Here is a 23,869-nt window from a genome sequence, read left to right on the forward strand (position 1 = left end):
CCCTCGCATGGAAGATTTCACGGTTCCGCCAACGTTCGTAGAAAGCGCGTAGACACCCTTGAATATTTCTACCCATTTTTTAGAACACCGAATTTAACCTCGAATAATAGTTTGACAAGACTTATCAGTGAATTCTGTCTTCGGATTTTCATTAAACGACTGCATTTCCCACCAGTGGGTACCCATAAAAGGTGGCCACGGCCGGTTGTGTGATCTAATCGAGTCTTGGCCTGTACGATTTTTCGTCGTAAAGAACGTGAAATTATTGGCAGTCTCCTATTTTGTCCGTGAACCAAATACAAGATATATTTGAAAATTCACAATTCATTCAGGGTGAGTTTACTTCTATCATTGAATAAAATTAGCTCTCGGACTTTTCCGAGTACTGTGTGATTGCTCTGTTTCTTGCCAAACGTTTCCAGGCTTATTGTTTGTTTGTTGGTTGGTTGGTTGGTTTTGCTTTACAATCTGTCTAATTCCGTGTTATGTGACCTCTTGTTGAAATGATCAGGCGTTTGAAGAAGAAAGAGAGATGGGGAGGAGAGGGGTGGTGAAGAGGGCGATGGTCAGTGTTCACTACCTGTCGAGAACTTACTATGGCAAGTGTTAAATTACAATAATCATCAATAAAAGAAGAAAACAAAAATGTTCAATAAAAGGACGATTTTAATTGTTTTCAACCGACCAGTCGAAAATGAATGGTCAAAACGTCGAACTTCATTGTCAACTGTTCATCATAACTTTCGTAACTGTTTAACAATGCAACAGTAAGCATAGTAAATATTTAGACGTTTTTCTGTTTTAATTTCGAGGGAAACGACCTTATTAGAAATCTCGGAAAATACGAGGAAGAAAGGCCTTTGGAAAGATTCCAAGAAAATACTGTTCAGATACAACATTGGGGAAACGACAACGCAACAGCCAACCTTGAATAGTTGTAGAACTAAGAATGAAACTTCTGAAACGACGAGTCTTCAATACGAGAAGAAATCTGAGGCGAGTCTCTTCTCGCAGTGGCTTGTGGGACCTCTTGTGTTTGTTTTGCCCCCAGCATGCTAAAGTCCCAATACGAATGCGAGGTTAGACTCGTTCAAGATTTCTTCTCGTTTCTAAAGTGGTGAATTGTTAATAACACAACGCGCAAAGCTTAACACAACGTACATTCCGCGACGTCAAGTTTGCTTGACGTCAACATTTTGTCACGCTATACCTGTTTGCCAACCTGTACACTGCAGAAAGAATAACCAACGCTTGTAACAATTTTTGAAAAAAGTTTAATTGTACAATGGGCGAAGTATCGAGGAATCAACAGGATTCAAGTTCATTGCTAGGGAGATTTTTCGTCGCCATTTTTTCGATGGTCTGCAACAGCCCCTCTTTCTTGAGAAGCAGGTCACTAATCTTGCTTTCTCGTAACTCAAGCTTCCTTTGAAGTATGTCGTCATCATATACCCAGCATTCCTCGTGATCATTGGAAGCTGATGAATCGGTGTCATCGTTGATTGACAAGTGTGACCAACTGACGTCACCAGTGACGTTGAACTTCGCTGGGAGTGGCTCTGCGTCGCTGTCCTCTACGTCGTAATAAGTGACTTCACTCTTGGCCGAGATGTTTTGTTGCTTTTCAGCGATAACTAATGAGGCAAATAGTAGCCTTTATTTTGTGGTGACTAAGAAGAATTTCCGGGATTTTTTCAGTCCTTCTAATTTGATGAATCAATACCTCCGCTGTTTTACAGTTAATGCCACAATAATGACATTAAAAAAACGCCCAATCATTGGTTAACAAGTTATGATCATTTTCTTGACTTGCAAGTTACAATAAAAACGGTGTGACCTGTTAAAAAACACCCTTAACTGCGTATAACTAAAAAACCGGTTTCTCATATTTTTTTTTGTTTAGGATTATGGCAAGATTCAACTTTTCACAAAGTTAAAAGACTTTAAATTTTCGTAAAATTAAAGTGGTTGTGAAGCCCCTCGCATGCACAATTTTTTTTTTTTTAACTCGGCACAAAATTTTATTTTTTAAAACTACAAAGTAAAAACGGAGCTCTGGATCGAGTTCATCCATGTATACAATTCCTATCAGAGTTCCATATATACAAACTCTTATAGTACGCTTTGGTCATATGCATCGCGCGGAAAATTACAAACAAGAGTGCCAAATGTGTGGGTGGCTGAAACACAACTCCATTCCAAGCACACTGAAATCGTTTTACTGTGATAATACTGTGATAAGTTGCATTTTTTTCGGTGTGTAGCCGGTTTAAACATGACTTCTGCATTCTACTAAATTAGCATCGGATTAACATTGGAAACTGAAACACAGCGTGTGGGATCGTGAAATGCAAGTTTTCACCACTTTGAACTGATCTCAAATCGTTAGAGTGTTTAGGGTAATTCTAGCCGATAAAAACGAGAGTATTTAAAAGCTTACACAACCTTTCATTCAAACAATTTCTTACCTTCCATTTTCTCTTGATCTATATTTGGCGGAGGCGGTAGATATTTCCAAACCACCTTCCTCGGCAAAGTTTTGCAGCGTCTCTTGGCGGATAGACCATTGAACACACCGTCTCCTTGCTTTCTCTTCGGCACCTCTTTGCTGTCATTAACTCTGCGGTGATTCTTGGACCCGCTTCGATTGAACGTGTTTGTTAGAGTCTCGTATCCGAGCTTGTCTTCGTTGTTCCTGTCTGCCGATTTCACCAAGATGTTCACGTTTTCATTGAATTCCTGATTATCTTTACTGCCCGCTAATGGTTCAGAGTGAGATCGAAGAGCATCAAGTTCGCCTTTCTCCTCAAAAACTTTTTCCGAAAGTTTTTCGTCGGGTTCTGTTAACACTCCACGTGCAGTTGTTTTAGAATCGCTTTGGTTATGATCTATATCGGGCGAGGAATCACTGTAAGTGGACACCCCGCTCGAGCTGTCTTCTTCATTCAAAAGCCCCAGTTTCTCAAACACGTTCATTCTTAAACCGTTTCCACGCAGATCCCCTTTTGGCTTTTCTGAACTTAAGTATTCTCTCGTAGTCGTGTTAACTCTAAACTCCGCTTTCCAATCTTGAATTCCTGCATCAGCCATTTTTGCACGCTCTGTCATCTCCTCATTTGGCGTCAATGGTGAAGTTTTGACAGGTGTAGCACTCAAAGGGCTTTCGTCTTTTCGTACACTTTTCCTTCCTTGTGAGCCGTTTCTAAGTAGCCCAATCTCTCTTTGCAGCATTTCTATCTTCTTAAGAAAGCGTGCTTTCTTGCGTTCTGATTGCTCATGTTTCAGTCGTTTCTCTATTTTATTGATTTTTCGCATGCGATGCGAAATTAGTGCAGTTTTCGTTATCTTTAAGAGTGGTATATTCGACGAAGTCGAGGGACCCTGCTCTGTCGTTTCTTGGCGAGGAGACATTAAATCTTCTTTTCCTGTTACTGCTGATCTACTTGTGCACTCCTGAAGATCTGTGTTTGATAATCCTTCAGCGGGGGTTGCGGATTCGGGTGCACTCTCTGACAACTAAAAATATTGTGCTTCGTTTAGCGCAGCCCTTGAAACTCTCCCTTTCCCGCCCCATATGAGGTATTGAAGGAAGAGTTTACTGTTTTATACATGCATGGAATACCTCAGTGATACATGAAGTGATCCAAGCTAAACACAGGTACACCATTGGCAACTTACTGTTTTGGTTATGTTTTGTTTTCTTGTTTATTTGTTGTTGTTGTTGTTGTTGTTGTTTGATTGTTTGTCTTTTTTGTTTTGGTTTGGTTTTTGTTCTCGTTTTATTTTTGGACTGTATACTCTTTTGCTCAAGGCCTAAAGGAGTTGATAAAGCCTCCTGATTCGTTACCTGCACACAGGTAACGTTGTCGAGCGCGCAAGCAGTTTTCGTCCATCACATCGTATCCAATTTGCACCATGTCGCCGTAATCAATTTTCGAGTATTCGACAGCGCGTTCGCTTTTATCTGATTAGATAACACGATCCACGAACTCCATGAATGAGTGTTCAAGATTTGCGAACAAATGCGGCTGTTCTAATAATAATAATAATAATAATAATAATAATAATAATAATAATAATAATAATAATAATAATAATAATAGATTTGTATAGCGCCATACCCAGGGCTCATGGCGCTTTACAGTAAAAAATGTTATTAAAAATAAAATTTACATTAAAAATTTACATCAGTGATAAAAAATTACTAACAAATAAAATAGCTAAGCTGTAAAAATCTATCGATTGGAGTGTGTGATCTACGTTCAGCTGGATCGAGGACGTGAAACAAACAAAAAACAATTGAGCAATCTGGGACGAGCGATAGACACGAAACTCATCGGAGCTTCTGTTTACGTACCGAAAGGTTACGAACGTCAGGAACGGTTTCCGAAGATGTGTAGAATCCAGGACTCGCGCGCACTAGCCAAGCGCGCATAAAACATTCACATTCATGATCAATAAACAGATGACATGGCAGGAAAGAAGGACGTAATCCTTCAGGGAAAGATCATGGGACAAACTTATGTTGATGAGATAGCTGTGACATGCTTCTTGAATTAGCTATACTTAGAACAAGTTTCATCATTGCCTTACTCTGATTTCGCAGTGACCAATCCCGAGAAATTCATGAAACAAAGAAGAAAAATTCATTGGAAAACCTTTGTCTTTGTTCACTAGTCATCGCTAACATGGCGGCGGTGACATCAAACGCATAAAAACCAAGAAACCGGGGGAGAGACGCCAACCTCGATCCCAGGCTCTTTCTCCTCTCTTTGCCTTGCCGTGGGAGGAAAGGGAGAGAAAGCCTTCAATCGAGATTGGAACAAGGACAAACTCAGCTTACCTTCACGCTTTCGTCCTCAGTTGAAATGCATTCAGATTGCTTTCCAAACTCGTTTTCATCAGAATCGAGGCTTTTTCTCGCATTATTTCTCAGGCTGCAAACTTCAGAAAGAGGCTTAATACGGCCAAAGTTCTGAACAGGACTTGAAGAGGACAGATCTAGAATCGTGGATATCGAATGATTAGTTGGCTTTTCTACGTCGGTGACATCTTCAAAGACATTTTTCGCTTCTGCGTGAGGGTTACAATGGCAGTCTGCTGTAGCTTCACTGGTGTTAGATTCCTGATACCTCTCAGCCATCGAGTGTACTGAAATGATCTTCGGAAAGTCACCATGATCGTAAGCCACACCGCCGAGCAATCTTCCAAGTCTGTTCTCCGTGGCTGTGTCGAGATTTGCGTGATTTGGGGCAGCGTGATATCCTGTGGCGATACATCCGGTATCGTTACGTTCTGTAGCGTGATATCGCGAGAAGTGAAATGCCGCGGAGGAAATGTTTCCTGGTTGATGGAAAGCGGCGTGGTGAGTCACTTGTGAGGCTAAGGGTACAAAAATGAAAACACAATTATAAAAAGGTTTAGAAACAAAAGAAAGGTCTTGATAGACTGACAATGCGTCATCGTAGAACCGTCCTCTTTAATTAACCCTCGGGCGCACAAGGGGGCGGAGGGTTGGGAGGAACCCAAAGTTGTAAGTATTTTGAGAGCATGATTTATTCTCCGACGTCGAAACTTTCAGTGGCTGTCCATTTATCCCTTGCGGAAAATTTGATGTGTCACCTGTTTCTTCACGTCATTTGACATTGCCATAGAAACCGCACTTTGACATATGCAGGTCAAACCAAATGCCGGATTAATTGCCCACTAATTTATGTTCTGCTCTGACTTTAATTTTTGAGATCACGGTGAAATCCAAGATGGCGGATCAAGATGGCCGATTCAGTGACGTTATGGCCAACAAACCACGTAACAAACCTCTAGTGACGTAATGCCATCCAAAGTAACATGGCCTGTGCCAGTAAGGGGGCTCATACCCAGTCCGCGGTGCCAAAGGCGTGGCCGCTTGAAGGCTTGTTTGGGAAAATTGAGAATTCGTCCAAGAGGAAATGTAAGGCATTGGTAAACCGGGGGGAAGGGTGCTTTCTACTTCTTTTAACTTCTTGAAGGAACAGGTATCACAAGAACACAGGACTTCGCTGCAAGGAAAATGTACAAGAGAGGAACCCATCAGAGTGAGACAACGATGTCATGTGGCGATGGCAGGCTTAATTGAACAGGAACAGGATATGTCAGATTGAAGCCTCAAAATTACTAATAGAGGTAACTCTCTTATTTTCAGCTGGTTGCATATATTGTCGCAGCGAGCACCGTAACCAAGTTTTCTCTAAGGGTATGAATTGTATCTAAGCAAAACACGTGACGAATTGCAATGAAGCAATAATATAGAATGATGTAGCTAATTACAGGTGTAAATGTGTGAAAAGTTCCATAGGACAGGGATAAGTATTGCGTAAGGTTTCCGCATAAGCAAGAGAAACACACGCAGACGCAGTCAGGCGCTGCTAAGTAACACCTATTGCCAGGACATTTTCCAAACAAAAGGCGCTAATTACCAACATCTTATTACGTCTGCGTAAGTTGCTTATGCAAGCTTATGCTTATTAACAAAACGCATTGCAACCACACTAGATATACTCTTGCTGCAGAGACAGATTTTGCATGGAGTGTACTATTCTAACCGTCGCAGCTATGATAAAAGAGTATTGGCAAGAGATGGAGAGCTTGAGCAAACTACGTCAACAACAATCGGCAGCGTCGTCAAGCAAAAGGTTTAGGGAGAAGTACAATACCCTTGCACGTGCGTTATAAATCTTGGTACAGTTTCTTAGCTGTCCTAAAAATTAAATGACCAAATTCGGCGTATTTTGAAGACTGTGAACCACAACCGCTGATTTTTCCTACTTGGAACGGAACAGTTCCTTTGCTTGTCAGTGAGTTTACTCAAAATGACAACAAGAACGACCCCAAACAAAAGGCTTAATGAGCAGAACAGAGCCTAACTTGTATCATACATCTGGGTAGATTTCAGTATCCGTCCTATGCGGAAAGTCAACAAAGTAGAACGTTTTCGATCTGGAGAACGGTAGCCACCACAGTGAACTACTTATATTGGTTTTCTATTTAGGACTAAACGTTGTCTTGACAAGGTGAGAGGAGGATACTTTAGAGGTTCATGAAAGTTTTAAGAACTGGTCGGTCTGACCGTCGTGGTTGCGTTAACACACTTTTTGTTCACAATCCAATGAAAAACATAGTTTCGATCACAAACTGTATAGTACAGGACATAAACTTGCTCAAGTCGACCTTCGCTAAATCCTTGATCATCGCCTGCGAGCAAAGTGAGCGGAAAACGATCTAAAAGGCCAGGGAAGTATTATTGGAGGGGACTTAGAAAGTCTATACAGTATCGATCCACAAACAAATCGACCTAAAACCTTAAGACCAAACTCGAACATGAAATCAGAAAATATTGAAACTGACCATATACGGCCGGAACTCCAGACAAAGCACCCAAAACTCGAAAAAGAAGCACTTGAAATTCTAAAACGAAGGACCTAGAGCTCGATAGGGAAGCACGCAAGATCGGAAAACGAAATAGCCAAAAACCAACCAGAAGTCGAAAGGAAAAAAAAATCGAAAGTTAATTTAAAAAAATCAGAAAATGAAGTAAACAAAGCACTAAAACTAGGCGAAATTGAGACATTCGAAACAACAATAAATAATGTTAACAATGACGTTAAAACCATGACGAAGTACATGTCCTCCCCATAAAAATTAACTGGGCGTGATTGTTGGAAATTTCAAAAAGAACCCAAAGCTTATTGAGTTCGTTTATAAAGTAATTTTATCATACTGATTGAATTATGAGCTCGAGATTTGTATGTGAGGCCCAAGGCCGAATCAACTATCACCTCCGTTTAAATAGATATTGAGCTAAGCGGGTTAGCCGCGGTTACAGTAGGAAACTTATCTGCGCAATTGTGTTGCGACACAAGTTGCAAGAAAAACTACCATGCGTGAACGCAACGTTTTCGTTGCGGGAAGCGGTAATTTTATATTCGATTTTTACTTTTCACCGGACAGCGTTTCAGCCAGAAACACTGTAAGAATTGTTTTGTGTTGGCCAGGGGTGACTGAGCGATGTTTCTAGCATGTTGCACTAATTATGTTAAAGCGCCTGTAGGAGTAAAAAGCGATATTGCTTTATTTTGTGAGACAATACTGTCATGTAAGTAGATGTTGGAAAAATTAGTAATCAGTCCCCCCCCCTTCTGTTAGGCACCCCCCCCTCCCCGCTACCCCCTATTATTCCAAGGTCACATCAAAATGTAGTCAAACAGCCATGTGAGAAAACTCGTCTTCTCGCAGACGGTTGTAATCGTATTGCATATTTCCAACAAGACAATTTTTCCGAGGTTAATAGCGACGTCCGCAAACGCGCTTGACGACAGCTAGAATATGAGATGATTGTATCAAACCAAATGGATCGCAACGTCAAAATTAGCTTTGTGGCCGAGTTTTAAGCGCAGTTCGTTTACGAAAGTCTGCCTGCTTCGTGACACTGTAGGTCTTCGTTTGTTTTGGACATGTATGCTACCGGATACATGCACTGTAAATATTGAAGAACTTTAACTCGAAGATCTTGCTTGCGCGGAGCGAAAAATCGGAGAATAATCAGCCGAGCAAGGATTGGCGTTTCGACAAACAGCGTAATTAATTCTAACGAAAAAAATATATATAATTGCTGGTAAACGCCTCCCAAAGCGATGAGAGCCTGTGCAGTAACATGTAGGAAACATGAACAGCATCAAAATATGTTTAATTAGGCGTAGTGAAGCCTGAATTTCAGCCGCCTCCTCCGCTCGGTCGGTGACTTAGCGAGCGGAGGAGAAGGCTGAAATTCAAGCTAGGTGTAGTGCCGCTCACTTTGTTTCAGATCATGGTCAAGAAAGATTGACCATAATATTCTGCGCGAGGAACTTCAAACATGATTTAACAATGCTGGGCTTGGGAGTCGATTTCCTTTCTTCAGTGTTGGCCGGCGAGCATAGGAGTGCCTGATTGATTCAGCCCAGCTCGTTAGCTGGAAGAAGCATAGAATTTAGAGACTTTATACCCTTGCTTTATAGCAAGCGATTTGTATTGATGAATCAATGTTCATATGAAACTAACCGTAGAAACAATTGAGTTTAGCGCACGTTTCTCAAACCTGGAAAATGCAGAGATATTGTTCACAGGCTTGTCGCTTACCTTAAAAGTCCGCCGAGAGTGGAATCTTCAGGTTCAGATCTTGATGTGCTTTCAGACACATTCGTCAAGCCTGCAGTAACAAACGACATTAGTTCTGCAAAATGAACCGCCTTTTCCACATCAGCTCGACGAAAACCTTAGTCTTGAGTATAAGAAAGTGACGAGGAATGCGGAATGTCTCGACAAAGTGTGATGTTTGATTTCGCACGTGTCCGTTAAAGAATGTTCCGACAACGACCTCATCAGAGTAGTTTGGACCCGACGAATCAGAAAGTGCCATGTTAATTATCTAATCACAAGTGTCAACGTTACAAATTGACAATTCCCATGTGTAAAACCCAATTTCATTAGATGTTGCAAGTGTTCACGGTGGTAAAGATGTCTGCTTTTTCTCATTTGGCAACAAAGCTATCTGTGGCTATGCAATCGCTTGCAAGAGAAGAGACTCACAAACTTTCGCAATCATCATTAATTGTGAGTTTTCTTGTTTGGTGGGGGAAAAGACAGACCTGACCCAGTTACATAATCGGTTTCTCGCGAAAAAAACCTGTCTGTTCCCGGCCCGAACTTACTGAACTCCACAGTAAAACTGACAGGCATACACTAGTTTTTAAACGGGGAAAGTGAAACCTTTCAGTTTTGAAAGGGTGGCCTTCATTCTCGCCGGGTCCCAGTCACGCAATTTAGGTCAAGCATCTCACGTTGCGTGATGATTCACCCCGCCCTACGACCACCCCTGTGCGGCCACCTCGTTATTACGTCCACTTTATTCTGGCTCGAACAAAAGCTCAGTCTGTTAATTAATACGATCAGATTTTTGTGGCCCACCGGACCGGATTATATTGTAAACGGGGTTCCACTGTACTACAATAGCTGAAATGGAAACAAAAAATGCTATAAACCTATTAATTCGTTTCAAACATCTGTCCTTTTTAAGGAAACAAATTCAGGGATAAGATTTGATAAAGTTTGTCTCCTCACACGGTAAGTTGTCTTGGCTTCCGGCTGTAAAAGTATTTTCATTCGTGGATGCATGTTCATGGTTGTTTGTATTTATGAAATATCCAGTGTACATCCGCCCCCTCCCCTCAAATAAAATTCCCGATCTTTTTGAGGGGAGGGAGAGAGGAAAACCTGACGCGCAAAGCGCGATCAGAGCCGGAGAGGGAGTCGCTCTAGCCTGTGAGCAGGTTCATCTTTGAGTCACGCGGGCGAGCGGCGAAGAGGAAAGGGATCCGGCGAGAAGGAGTCTGGTGAAGAGGTTTCTCGTCTCGCGGCTTCGCAGCTCGAACGTGAGCCTCGTCGCAAGCTAGAGCTCTCCCTCCGATCGCGCTTCGCCCATCTAGTTTTCCCCTCGCCCTCCCCCTTTGAACGCCTACTGACGCAGGCTGCCACTAACTAACGGCCGCCTTTCTACAACGACTTAATTTTGGTCCCGGTGGACAGTTCGTACATTCACTCTTATTTTTAACCTCTCTACAACGACCACCTCTCCACAATGCAACGGCAAATAAAAAGGTCACCAAGCTTGATTCGTACTACGCGAAGTAGTTCTCAGTTTCTGTTTCTTTGTTTCTTTCTTTGTTTGTTTTGTTTTCGGGTTGTTTTTCTCCCTTTCCAATGATATATTTTCGGTTGTATTATGTATTTATAAGCTAAAATAAGCATTTAAAAAAAAAAAATACATCTTAAATGTTGCACCCCCAAAAAGGGCAAAGGCCCGTTTCTGGAAGGTCCCGAAAGGTTTTCGCACCCGAAAAGCCGTAGCAAAATCCCAAACCTTTTGACTACCGAGCTGTTTTATTCATATATTCTTAGTACGAACAGAGGCTCTCTACATACAAGAAGTTTCAGCCGTATACACCTCTCTGTCTTTAAGTACCGATTAACAAAATGGGGCTTTTGGGGCCCAAAAAGATTCCGGGGCTTTCGAGAAACAGGCCCCAGGTGTCATATTACACCCTTACCTTAGCCTGCAGTACAGGCGGATTAGCGGGATACACGAGCGCGCGGCGAGAAAAATCCGCCTGTCGATTGGTTGCTTTAAGCCACGTGACGTCATACGCGAGAAAAAACAAAATGCGTTTGATTCGGGTGACAGGCCTACACGGACTCCTACGCCGGCTCGTGACATTTCTACATTTGCCGTTCTCTCATAAATTCCAGGCTCTCAACCTTTTATTTTGCTCTTCACTTGTTTTTGAAGGGCACTTAATGTTGTGTAATCAGGGTGATTTTTTTAAAAGTAGAGTAGAGCCGTCGGTCAGGTCAGAGCTCTGCATAGTTTCAGTTGTTATCTATCGCTTTGTAGAGTTTGACACCTCTGTAATTTGCCATGTGTCAAGTAGTGTGGTTTGTCTTGCCTCATTTCTATTGCAGAAATCTCTTTAATTATTCAGTCGGTGATCATCAATGTTGATTACTTGCATTCTACATTGTGATGCAGTGCCCGGTTGTTAAATTAAAACTGTGTTAAGCTATATGGGTGTTCACGTCTGTTGACTGTTTTGCGTCATATATACATTTGTAAATTGGTTATTTGAGGCATTTTTTCGCACCACGGTAAATTGAATTGCTTTATTCCCTCTCATTCTTTCATGCCAATCATTTCAAGGGGGCGGTAGAGCATAAACAATGGTTTGACTACAGGAGGATTTTTCTCGCCTCGCGCTTCGCGCCCGCTCGTGTATCGCGCTAGAGCCCTCTAATCCGCCTGAACTGCAGGCTACCCTTACCTCGGCTGTCTCACTTTACATTTTGATTTTTCTCGTCCAATTCCCAAAACTCGTAGACTGTTCACAGCACTCTGTTTTCTCGTATTTTCATGCGATCGTTGAACGCGTGGATAGAATCGCGAAAGAACTCGACGCCAGCGCAGAACGGGATTCTTCTTGCTCGCTTCGCTTCGCTTGCAAACCACATCCCCAGCCCTCGTGCGTTTCGCTCGCATTTTCTTTCGCTTGCGCACACATAGAGAGGCTGCGAACAGTCTACGAAACTCGCTGAAGCTAGACTTTTTTTTTTTTTTTTTTTTGGTAAGAATTACCACATGAAAGCTGATGGACGGCTCATATTTCCACATATTTTCTCGTGGTACTGCCCGGAAACTATCACAGCCGAGCGGAAACAAAGAAATTGTTTCACGATAAAGTTCGTGCCTGATATCCATATCGCGTGCATTTCGAATTGAAATAGACATTTTGTGCACATCGCTACCACAAGAACCTCTCGCTGATTTGTATAGAAAGAATGATTCTTTCATGACACAGCAAACTTTATTTGAAAACATTTTCCGTGAATTTTTCTGTTTCCGTGCACGATATTATATCAAAGTGGATGAAAAGATTTTTACTCTTATTGAAAGGGAAAGCGGTACCGGAGTAAGTCAGACTGGGACAGTGGGAGTATTACATAAAACAACAGCTTACGGTACGTGTCTCGGGTATGGTTCTTCAAAAGACTAGAACCTACTCTTTCCTGCGTGACTCAGCATATCCTGCGTGACTAATCGCAAAAATAGCTGCGAGAGGGTGATTTGACACCCATACCGACCGTTACAGTTCACTGCACGGAGGTATAAAATAGCTGTCAACGCGTAAAAACGCCTGCAATCGTTGATTGATTTGTTTACTCCACGCAAACCTTTAGTCCATTTAAAAGGATTTGTGTTCTCGTATGTTCTCAATTGCAAAACGCGCAAGGCGTTTACTTTCGCAGATCACATTGATTGCACGTGGTTTACGTTTTCGATCTCTATAATCGCTATTTCTTATTCAAGAAAGCGAAACAACGAGGAGCGCGCGTATGGATTCATTGATTTATCCGGGAACAGACAAGCAGTGGCCAACCAGAGTTGACGGTCCTCCGCGATCGTCGGCCTTCGTCGATCTCACTTCGCAGAACGAACTTTACCAGAGAAATCAGGGGACATGTGGCTATGGTAAGTGCAACGAGGGTTCATCTCGTTTATTTATTCATTCATAATACTACTTAATAGCCTCGACAGATGACAAAATATTCACAACCACCTCACTACCTGTATCACGGTAATGTAGTAGTGAAATCGCTTTGACAACTTGATGTTTACTCGAATCTGGGGTAAATCTGACTGTTTCGCAACTATGTACGGATTTTAACAGTTAACCCGGTGTGAGAAAGATAATATGGTAATGTATGTTGCAATTTAAGATCATTTTGTCGTGGTACTGACTGGGCCATGAAGCATAAAATTACGAAATGTGTAGTCAAAACATAAGAGTTTGTATTCTTTTGTCTGGAAAATGCATGGCAAATACACGAAGATTTGTGACGAAATAGGAGTAGGAGGTCGATGGCTTTACGAACAGAAACGTTTTAAGATATTTTTGCTTCGATTTCCCTATAATTCTCGTGCAATGCTAGACATTTTGGGATTCACTGAAAGAGGACTAGAGCACTGAAATCTGAGCTCAATCGGTAAAAGGTCACGTGGGAAATCGAGAACTGCGAACGAAGCCCGGATTCGAGAAAGCCGTGCATTGGAAATAAAAAAGAAAAAAAAAATGTTTTTCTTCATTTACTTTTTTATTCTCCTACCTTTCACTAACTTACATTCTTATTATTCTACTGTTATTATTATTATTATTCTACTGTTCCATTACGCCCTACACGAATCTTTACATTTTATGCACAAAGACCTGTGATTAATGTGCAGATAAAAATCAAGAATGGTATCTCCCTTTCACTATCAAGTTATTTAGACTTCAAAGCATGGAAGCGACACATTTCTTATAGCATTACTGAGGTGGTAGAATTTGTTAAAACTTAAAATGGCCATATTTCCTTATTGCGGCAATTACAGACTGTTTCTGTTTTCTCCTTGTTTCAAATTATGCAAGGAAAGAGAAAAAAATAGGAAGGAAACAAAATCAAACTAGCACGCTACAAACACAAAAACGGTGTGACATAATTTTAAAAGTCATGTTATATTTTGCTCGTTTTAGTCATGTTAAATTTCGCTCGAATTCGCGCTGGCTTTGCCTCAGTGATTGAACTACAAACGACATTTTAGGAAAAGGAAACTGGGCGTTTTTGTTTCTTTGTTTTTGTTTTGTTTTGTTTTGTTTTGTTTTTTTCGCTTTCTGATATTTGTTCTCTTATGGTTTGAGCGTGGTCATTTGCATGTTGTTTCGTTGCGGTTTACCCGCTCTGAAAATACTCAGCGCGTTTTCCCGCCCTTCCACCGGCTGTGCGGCGGGCGGGCGCCGGGCGTAAGAGAGATAAACGCTGACTCATCTTTGCCGGCTTTACGGTTCCGCGTAGCGTAAGCCGATTTTGGGAACGAAAGCTGACTACTCGTAGCCTAACGCCGACAAGAAAAAATGCGGAAAAGAGTGGCCTCTTCCAGTCGTTCATTTAGGTGGAGTGCAGTGCGAAAAGCGGGAAGCAAAAAAAGGAGAGAGGGGCTTGGTGTCAGGAGCGCGCTGCTTACAAATCATTTCTCTCGCCTTCTTTCGCACTGTGCATCTTTTAACCGAGCGCCTGCAGATCCCTGTAACAGCCGGGCAGAGTAACGATCTCAAGAAACCGCCTTTTCGTTTATTACTAGCGATAATTCAGCCTGGCGTGACGGGTACCGCCGAACGCGGAGCTGCACAGAAAAGTTGCGATCAGCAGCGTTTTCGTTCCTCCTACCACGTTTTTGCAGGCTTCTTATTCCAGCAGATTTCAACGAGTAAATTTTCATATCTAGTTTTCTTATGTTTCCTATACTAATGGACTGGAAAATTTTAAAAATATTCAGGTATTAAATTTGAGGAACAGTGGCTCTAAGAATATAATGTATGAAATGATGATGATTTTTGATTTTTTTTTTGATTTTTTTTTTTGTTTTTTCACTTTCTAGTGCAAGCTCGAGGTTTTGTTTTCAGTCGTGCCTAATGGCGAGTCATTTCTTTTTCGCTTTTTCTTTTTCTTTTTCCATTGGGGCTAAAATTATGGCTTACTTATGAGAAGGCAGAGTTGAATTTCCGGATTTATGCGCTAAAATCGGATTTTTTTTTCGCCGAACAACGTCATCAAAAATACTGTGAGCGTGAAGTGGTTTATTTATTCTGCCAAGCACACCCCAGAAGAGAATTATTTACATGTACTTAGAAATTAAAATAAACCTGTGGTGATTGTGCTCTCCAGAGTCTTTCGTTCTGCTGACGAAAACTGCACCTGCTTGCTCTAAAACCTTTTTCACGGTTCTATCTGCCAGTGATAAGGTCAATGATTGTTATATTACGTGGAGACCGGTGCTGAAGCATTTAAGTTTTCTAGTCCAACCTTTTCCGCTTAGCCTCGCGGAAAAAGTCCCCCGGGGCTTGCGATACCAAAAGGACTATTGTTTTTTTTGTTGTTGTTTAATTACCAAACTTGCTCCGATGCGACAAGTTTTCTTACAAGTTCTGGACGTTGCTAACTTCGGTTTCTATATACAGTAACTGAGCTTGGTGGTTGACACCCGATCTAGGTGAGAAAAGTTGGCGAATATATTCTAAAAAAAACTTGTCCCAGAATTCAAGAAATGTTGAGGATGTCGGGGGAGGTGAAATGACCTGAACGTAAACCGGACACTAGAGAGCGGGGGAACTCGAGCTCTACCTGCGTGCAAACGTCTATGAGTTCCTTTCACGCGGAGAAAAGTGACGTTTGCGGAGCGCCTTCTTTGATTGTCCTCCAGTTTCTTACTGTTCACGTTTTAAATTTCGCTCAGATTATGGTTATGAGTTTAGCTGCGGTGACAAGCACGATTCGTGGCTTTTGTCGTTCTCTTGAATTTCGGTCTAACGACCTATGGTCCATTTATTCTGAAGAAACAGTAGAATACTGCAGCACGATTAGTGACAGTGCTTCGCAAACGTCACTTTTTCAAGTGGTACATCAGAACATCCTTCTTCTGTGCTTGTCATTTTGTTTATTATTTTTGTCATTAATTATTCCTTCTATTATTTCTTTATGTAACATGAGATCTGAAGTTAGCAGAATTTAGTGGAAAATTTATTGTGAAAGTCATCAGATATTTAATTCTTACTTAAAGCTCCTTCAATGCACAGATTGCGAATAGACATTTCTCTTCTATGTTTGTCACTGTTACGGGTTTCCACCAGTCACAGATGACTGTCTTTTGTAACTCGCAGAAACCCGGAACAGTAACAATTAAGGTTAAAGGAGCTCAGTCACGGTTTGCGCATGTTGAAAAGTTTAGCCTCAATTTTTCAAATTCGTCGTTTGTAATCCGTGTCAATCTTCTCCATCCTTAGCCATCCTTGTTTCTTTATAGTTTATCATTATCTCTTTGGTGTTTTTCTATCTCATTAAACTGTTATTTTCAGGTTTCCTACCATTTAAAGGTAATTTTGAATGTGGCCAAAATAACTCAAAACACCGTGACTGAGCCGCTTTAAGATTGCAAGGGATAATGTGTCTGCGCATGCGTCGATAACCACCGGCGTACAAAAGAGCAACAATGGCACCATCTGGACCAATGTTTTAAAAACTGTCCGTTATGTTTGTCGGACCACACAGCAACGGTAGTGACTAGCAACTGAAACTTATACGATATCCTTCGCAGGCGTATTTTATTTTTAAAGTTTATTTACACCTCTGTGTGTGACAATCATTTTGAAACGTCTCACAAACCTGAGGTCACCTGAGTTGAGAGCCGACAGAGATGAGCCTTCTGTCTTCTCCGGTGCAAGTGTTAGCACACACTAAATGTTACATTTAATTTCTTGTTCTCTTTTTGTATATTTCCATATTTTGGTCGATTTGCACGCTGTGAAATTATTTTCGCGTTGTTTCAATTTATCACGAGTGGAGTTATTTGATCGAGTCAACGTTTTCCGTTGAATCGGTTAAGAATGATTTTTGTTGTTAGCTGTAAGTTTTAATTAAAACGAGATCTGCCTTATCTTTACCAAGACCAGATTACTGCCAAGTACCCTGGTCTCAGAGGTTTTTCTTCATTTTTCTTCTTTTCGCGTAGCGGCGCTCGTGTTCGCCGCTTCGCGGCTCCTCGCAGCTCTCTCATGCGGAGAAAAATCAAGAAAAACCGCTGGGACCAGGGTAACTGCCAAGCAACCCACGCTTGCCAGAACTTTCCTCAACCCACAGTTTATGCTTAGGCGCACGTCCTCGTGGTACATTTACACGCGCAAACTGGAAACGTTTCTCGTGGGAACTTTTTCACACACTAATCTCTTCATCCGTTTGTTTCCTTTGCGTGGTTTACATACTCCAGATACAATTTAGAACTTTTCAGTCGAAATTGTAAAGAACTATTGTTTTGCGAAATTAATTAGTTCAAGTTATCGTTTTCACCCGACACTTGAGGAACACTCTGATTATCTTTTTAGTTCGGCTAGCATTTGTAATTTTAGCTAAGGGTAAATTGTGGCTGAACGATCGCGACCTTTTGACCAGCACAAACTGTGAAACAATTGATCCCAGACAACTTTGTGAACAATAGACTACTTTAATCTATTTCCTCAAAATATTTAAATGTTATCGCAACTGCCTTTTGTGTCTTTTGATATATTGAGACGCTGTTCTGAAAACAGATCACGTTTACAAAATGTAACTCGTCCAGTCTCTAGAATCTAATTGTTTCAGGAAAGACGTAAATTTTATTTTCATTTTTACCATCCTCTCAAACGAACCGTCGCGTTAGTTCAGTTTTGTAGGCTTTTGCTCTGGGCGTTTCCTAGCGAAAGGTTTTGGCGGTAAAAACAACGCCGCCGTTGCTAATTTCGGCAACAATTTCAAAAATAGCTCAGTTTAGCCAATCACAATACGTTGCGTAATTCATTTTAACCAATCACAGCGCGTTGTAGGCCAGGAACGTGTTAATTCATAGCGTCACGTGAATTGAACGGTTCACTTAGTAGCTTGAAGCCAACCTGACAACACAGGTTACAAGTACTGAAGACGAAAAATTGGGACTTGAAGTGCCTTCCCCAAAGAACCGCATGAAACTTAAAGTCTGCAATCCCACACGTGTACCTCTGGAACTCAAACGAACTTAATTTGTTCATAGTTTCACGTATTGCGGCAGGGTCAGGTTTGTATTCCGGATGTCGCCTGTGTGGTAATTCTTAGGAATTCAATCCAGTGGGCGCTTTCCGGTTGTTTATATAAAAGCTTTTTCATCCTTTCGTACAATGTCTATAGTACCATTCGCTTGTTATCCTACAATAAACGTTAACTTCCTTGAAGCGTAAACAGCTTGTCCAAGATTTAGAGCTGCACAACATCTGAAGCCGGAATTTCTTTCCGCGACACTGCTCCGGTAAATTTTATATAGTTCATAAGCCTGGCTTCTTCGGCAAACTTGAAACGAATTTTTCCGTTAACTTGTAACATTTTTGGCTATTCTCTCTTACAGCAGTCATACTGAAGTTAACTGCCAACCGTAAACTGATCCAAAAATTTTGATTCGACCGCCAAACAGTGTAATCTTTTCTTTCTCCGTGAACGGTTTTGAGTATATGATTTGCAAGAGCTTTTACTTAAAATAGCCTATTGTTCATTGTCCAGTTGCACATAGCCTTTCGGTTTGTAGTCCCTTTAACTCTCGATTATTTCAGTTATTTTATGATCTTTTATAGTCCACTTCGTGACAGAAGTGACAGCTAGGTCTCCTCTACGTCCGAAATAAACTTCTTGTAAATCATGTTATACCGCACGTTATTTAGCAAAATGAGACATTTATGATAATATTCAGAATTGATATTTTGCAACTTGTCCCGAGAGATTCAGATGACAAAGGCCTGACGGCCATGTTTGATGACACAAACAAAAGAACTTATATTGGCTTCGTAGAAATCTTTTGTTGATGTCATTCAATATAGCGGCGATGACATCAGGTGAAAACAAATGCAAGAATTCAGTGAAATCTCTATATATCGGTGTAACGTAGAGTAAAGTAGTTGAGACTCGCACCCGATATGCATACAAATCGACTTAAAAAGGAGTCAAAATACTTAAGTTAACGGTGGACAAAACAATTCAAGAGTTTTTCAGTTATTTCAGTCATTTTATACACCATATTGTGCTTCTATTTCAGAACCACAACCAAGCTCGTCTTCCAAAGGAGAGATGAATTTGGAGGATGTTCCTGTGGTGGACAAGTCATTTTCATTACCCCAAAATGTCTTTGAAAGGGTTCTGGCGGCTCAAACACGTGTTTCAACTACCTGTCCTTCTTCGCCGAAAGGATTCCTGAATCCTTTTGTGAACTATTCTGCAGGTCAACAACAAAGACGGCGTACTTCCGGTGATTACGTCACAGAGCTTACCGAAAGTGAAGCTAAACGACCTCGCCTATCACCACCCATTACCTCCGAGCAAGATCTCGCGCAGAGAAGGCATAATAAAAAGCTTGAACGAGAACAATTTAAGTTACAGATCTTACGAAGACTCGATAACACCAAAAATAACATTTTAAAGCTGCTAAAGTTACAACATATGCAAAATCTGGTTCATTATTACGAGAATGACCCGCTTTTCAATCAAACCGACAAGTCCGGTAGCTTTCGAAGAAGTGAACTTCGGTTTCATTCTCAGCAGGGTTCAGCTTATGAGAGACAATATCAGACCCCGACTTTAGCCCCTGTGCAGAATGATCCTAGGCCAGTTTCTGTTTCACCAAACGCACAGGGCATAAGCAGATCGTCCCATCTTCACTCCTCATCTCACAATTTTCGACGCGTGCCTGGGATCAGCATTGTTACTAATGCTGATCAATGGAAGGAACATAGGACTAGTTATTCCTTCAAGTCGTCTGATTCGGTTGGCTTAGCCTGGGACCACAAAACACTTCCCAAAATCGTCGCGGTTCACTCCATGATAAACAATGCAAACGCGAGTGCTACGAAAACCGTAAATCACCCTACTCCCGGGAGGACCGTTGGCCGGGCTGATTATGCGCGCGAGAAGAGTGAGGTCCGGCAAAACCAGTCGCAGGCACCAGTCATAAGTTTAACGAGTGGAATCAACGATAGAGCCACGGCCGTGACAGATCGTAGATACAGTCACGAAGATGAAGAAGTCGTTGTGACAAATGTTCTTCCTGAAAGACCTCGCTGCTCGATCAGCACGGAACAACAACGCACGAAAACAAAGTCAAACCACAATGAACGTTCTGTAGACGAAAGAGATAGTTCACCAAATGACCTTCAAGTAAACAGGCGCAATTTCACGAGGATTGTCCTCGATACAAGTTATGACAATAAGGATATCGCTGATCCCGGACATGCTGAACAATCTCTGCTTACTGAAAATATAGCGCGTGCTGAACTTTCGAGACATTTTGATCATCCGGGACATACTGAACGCCTCAGACATGTCGATTATCCGGGACATGTTCAACATCCGGGACAGGTTGAACATCCAGGACATGCTGATCATACGGGACATTCTGATCACACGAGACACGGTGATGTGGAGGCAGTCGAGCGAATAGACTTGACAAATGGCTATGCCCACAGTGATAGCTCTATGACCAGCCAGGGCATTGCAGTTAGTGCTTCTCAGATGGAAACAGTCGAAAGCCAAGATCATGTACATCCAGGTTCTCTTCAATATCCGGAGCATGCTGACTCAGAGGTATAATAATTAGGACGTTAAATGTTCTCAGATTCTTCGTGATCTTATCTTGCCAAGCTTAGGTGACAGACGAGATATTAAGACACCGATGTACAAAACTATATGAATAAACAATTCCCCAAATATGCTTCAGAGAAATTCACCTTAGCAAGTACCATCCACAACTACATTTTCGGGGGATCCGCACGTAATCTTTTTATTTCAGATAGACCAAATACAATACAGAAGCCCTCGAAAAGAACTTTGCCCAGAGAGTATCTGTCCCAGTTATGGAATAGTCTGTCACCGGAAGCAAAGCAAGCCCCTAGTTTATCCTCCTCTAGAAACATTCTTTAATGAAAACATATACTACGTGCTATAGTTAGTTTAGTATATAATATTATTCTAATTTAGGTAGTTACATTTTAAATAAGTTTTTTTTCTTTCATTATGATTCTCTTTGTAATTTGCACAGCACAATGATATGAAATGGATACCGTGGGTAAATAAAGATTTTATCATTGTTTATTGTTATATAGGTATACTTGGGCGGCCCCCCTCCATACCTTCCCGTTCTCGACAGTTCGGAAATGGCTGAGCAGGAGAAGGAGAGAAGATCGCCACCCGAGACGGGAGAACGTCGAGGCAGTAATCCCACTTCACCCAGGCTCAGCAAGACGGTTCCAGAAATCAAAGAGAAGCTCAGGGAAACAAGAGAAAGAATGAAGAACGAGACCATAGAATGGAAGAAAAAGATACTCTACAAACTGGAGAAACGGTTGATTATGAAACTGAAGCGAGCCGAAAGTTCGACGGATTTGCAGGAAGAAGGTGCAGATAAGGGAAAGAAGCGTGGAAGTCCATGTCACGATAGAAGGAGCAGTGGTGCGGGTAGCGTGACGGACAGTGTCACGGATAGCGTAACGGACGACGATGATAAAAACCTTGAACACTCCGACAATCTTCCTCAAGAGTCAGTAAACGTAGAGGAATCAGACGATAAACCCCATAAACGTCCACAAGAAGATAAGAAAAGCAAAGATCTCTCCATGGAGCTCAAGGACAGTTGTGAAGAGGTGCAAGTTGAAATTCCACGCACCGAGGAAGAAAAAACGGAACACAGTGAAACTTCCACGAGAGTAATAAACGAAGAGAAAGTGAATCAATGTTCCAAGAGTTTCGAACAGCCATTGAATGCATACGAAGAGGAGTCGGACGATAACATAGTCAAAGTAGAATGCGGGACAAACGAACATTACGAAGAAATTAAATTTCACAGTGAAGAGGAAACGAGAAGTGGAAGCGAAACCTCTTGCACCGTGAGCGCAAAGGTAGCGCAACGCGAAGGTACTGAAACGCCCATTAGCACTGAGTTATCCGAGAACAAACGAGTGAAGTCACCGCAAGAGTCCAATGATTTGAAAACGGAATGCGTGACGCTTGCCGGTAACGCAAACGAAAAGCCAAAGGAGGGAAATAAAAATCTATTTGAGGCTTTTTCGTCTGGATTCCAGGCCCCCGCCCTGAAGACGGACAAACCTCAATTGCCAGAGAATACTGAGCAAGCGTCCCTAATTACAAAGCAAGAAATGGCTTCCTCTCCTCCTGAAACGAAGAAGAAAGATAAGCCCGCTGAAACAAAGAAACTGGTTCTAAAGAGTGAGAAACTCTTGACGAATTTGAGCTCTCTAAAGAAAAGACTTCAAACTTGTAGTAAAGAAGTACTGAAAAAGAAAACAGAGACTGTAAGATGTGACCGAAATATCTGGTCAGTCTTAGAAAGAAACGGTATTTCTTAAACTTGTTTCATTTCGCTTCGCTTTTCGAATTTTTACGCCTGTATTATTTGAAGGCTTTGTTCTATTTCAAGATCGTCTTGCATGTCACATAACAGCGTTTAGGTATAGAGGTTATCTCATGGGTATGTCACACAACGTTTTAAAAAACGCATGAACAAAGCCCCTTTTATTAGGCCTCCAGCTGTTTCATGCGTTTCGTTTTCGACACGTTTTCCACAATATATGTCGATTTCCACAAATCGTCTCTTCCATTTGTTGCCCGTTAATGTTCACGGTATTCAACGTCAGCGTACAAGTTTTCCATACTTTTTTCATATATTTGTTAAAGTATTCACTATGAAAAATTTCATCGTATATCAAGATAAATTTCTTTCAGTGACCATTTGTTTTATTCCAGTGATGTTAATGTAATAGTTAGTATTAATGTTTTGAGTAGGTGTATTTTGATCGCTGCTAAGGTTGAAACGTGTTATGAAATAATAAGATTGTATGAAAAGAGAAGGCCAATTCAGGGTTCTCTTTCTAAAGCTTACCTATGTTTTTATTCTACTAGTTTTTTTTCAAAGTAAACGAAAACTGGAAATTTTCTTCTCTCTCCTCTAGTCTATTAAGTTCCATATTGTTAATATAATAGATTTTTATATCTTTGAATGAAAAAAAGAAAAAGAGAGCTTTTAATAAATCCCTTATATTCTTTAATCTGTTCTTTCATTTATTTGCGTATGTAACCCAATTTATGAACAAGAAGAACTGAATATTCTACAGGGGTTTCAAACAAGAAAATAAACTGCTACCTACGGTGGCCCATAAGTGCCACGCAGAAAACGATTTGTTTTTTTTTTTAAACCGATTTAGCGACTTTCTTGGCCACTTTTTACGCGACGTTTTTTTTTTTGTTCTTATTGCAAGCTGGTGCGCTGAGTCTGCGGACTTCATGATCAATATACAAAATTGCCATACTCCTAAATATTTCACATTGCTTACTACACTTTTACTTAACAATAAGTAATATTTTCTTATTAACCTTAACCCAAACAGAGACCACTACTGTATGATTTGAATATTATTTTATTCACAAGACTTGTATCTTTGAAGACATAGGAATTGCTACGGTTTTCACAGCAAAAGTAAACGACGTTTTAATCAACTTTCTATATACATTTACCTCATTGAACGTTTGCCACTGTAGTCTGTAGTCTACAGTCTATAGTCTAGGAAGTGATCCTGTTTTAGTCTTCCATACATACATTTGTTGGTAAGATCGACTTAAAACTTGTGGCGAAATTTGGCTGGAACAACCCAAACGT

General features: G+C 41.2%; 2 protein-coding genes across 4 annotated transcripts; one reads left to right on the plus strand and one right to left on the minus strand.

The window, feature by feature from the left end:
- Nucleotides 1-648: 648 nt before the first annotated feature.
- Nucleotides 649-9,401, minus strand: LOC110045070 (uncharacterized). Its single transcript, XM_020750664.2, has 5 exons — nt 9,154-9,401; nt 5,818-6,038; nt 4,844-5,382; nt 2,469-3,516; nt 649-1,634 (listed from the first exon to the last, which is right to left on the minus strand). Exons 1-5 carry the CDS (start codon nt 9,240-9,242, stop codon nt 1,306-1,308), a joined length of 2,226 nt encoding a protein of 741 aa, XP_020606323.2. The 5' UTR covers nt 9,243-9,401; the 3' UTR covers nt 649-1,305.
- A 3,375-nt stretch (nt 9,402-12,776) lies between these two features.
- LOC110044942 (uncharacterized) lies at nt 12,777-23,261 on the plus strand. 3 transcript variants are annotated; one of them, XM_020750517.2, is made up of 3 exons: nt 12,777-13,093; nt 19,244-20,784; nt 21,303-23,261. In XM_020750517.2, exons 1-3 carry the CDS (start codon nt 12,958-12,960, stop codon nt 22,560-22,562), a joined length of 2,937 nt encoding a protein of 978 aa, XP_020606176.2. In that variant the 5' UTR covers nt 12,777-12,957; the 3' UTR covers nt 22,563-23,261. The 3 variants fall into 3 exon arrangements, with proteins under 3 accessions (XP_020606176.2, XP_020606179.2, XP_020606177.2); XM_020750520.2 differs by lacking the exon at nt 12,777-13,093 and adding an exon at nt 17,004-18,238; XM_020750518.2 differs by lacking the exon at nt 12,777-13,093 and adding an exon at nt 18,295-18,466.
- Nucleotides 23,262-23,869: the final 608 nt, after the last annotated feature.

Source organism: Orbicella faveolata, unplaced genomic scaffold, assembly GCF_042242905.1.
Source record: "Orbicella faveolata isolate gen_17 unplaced genomic scaffold, um_ofav_v1 contig_25, whole genome shotgun sequence".
Lineage (NCBI taxonomy): Eukaryota > Metazoa > Cnidaria > Anthozoa > Scleractinia > Merulinidae > Orbicella > Orbicella faveolata.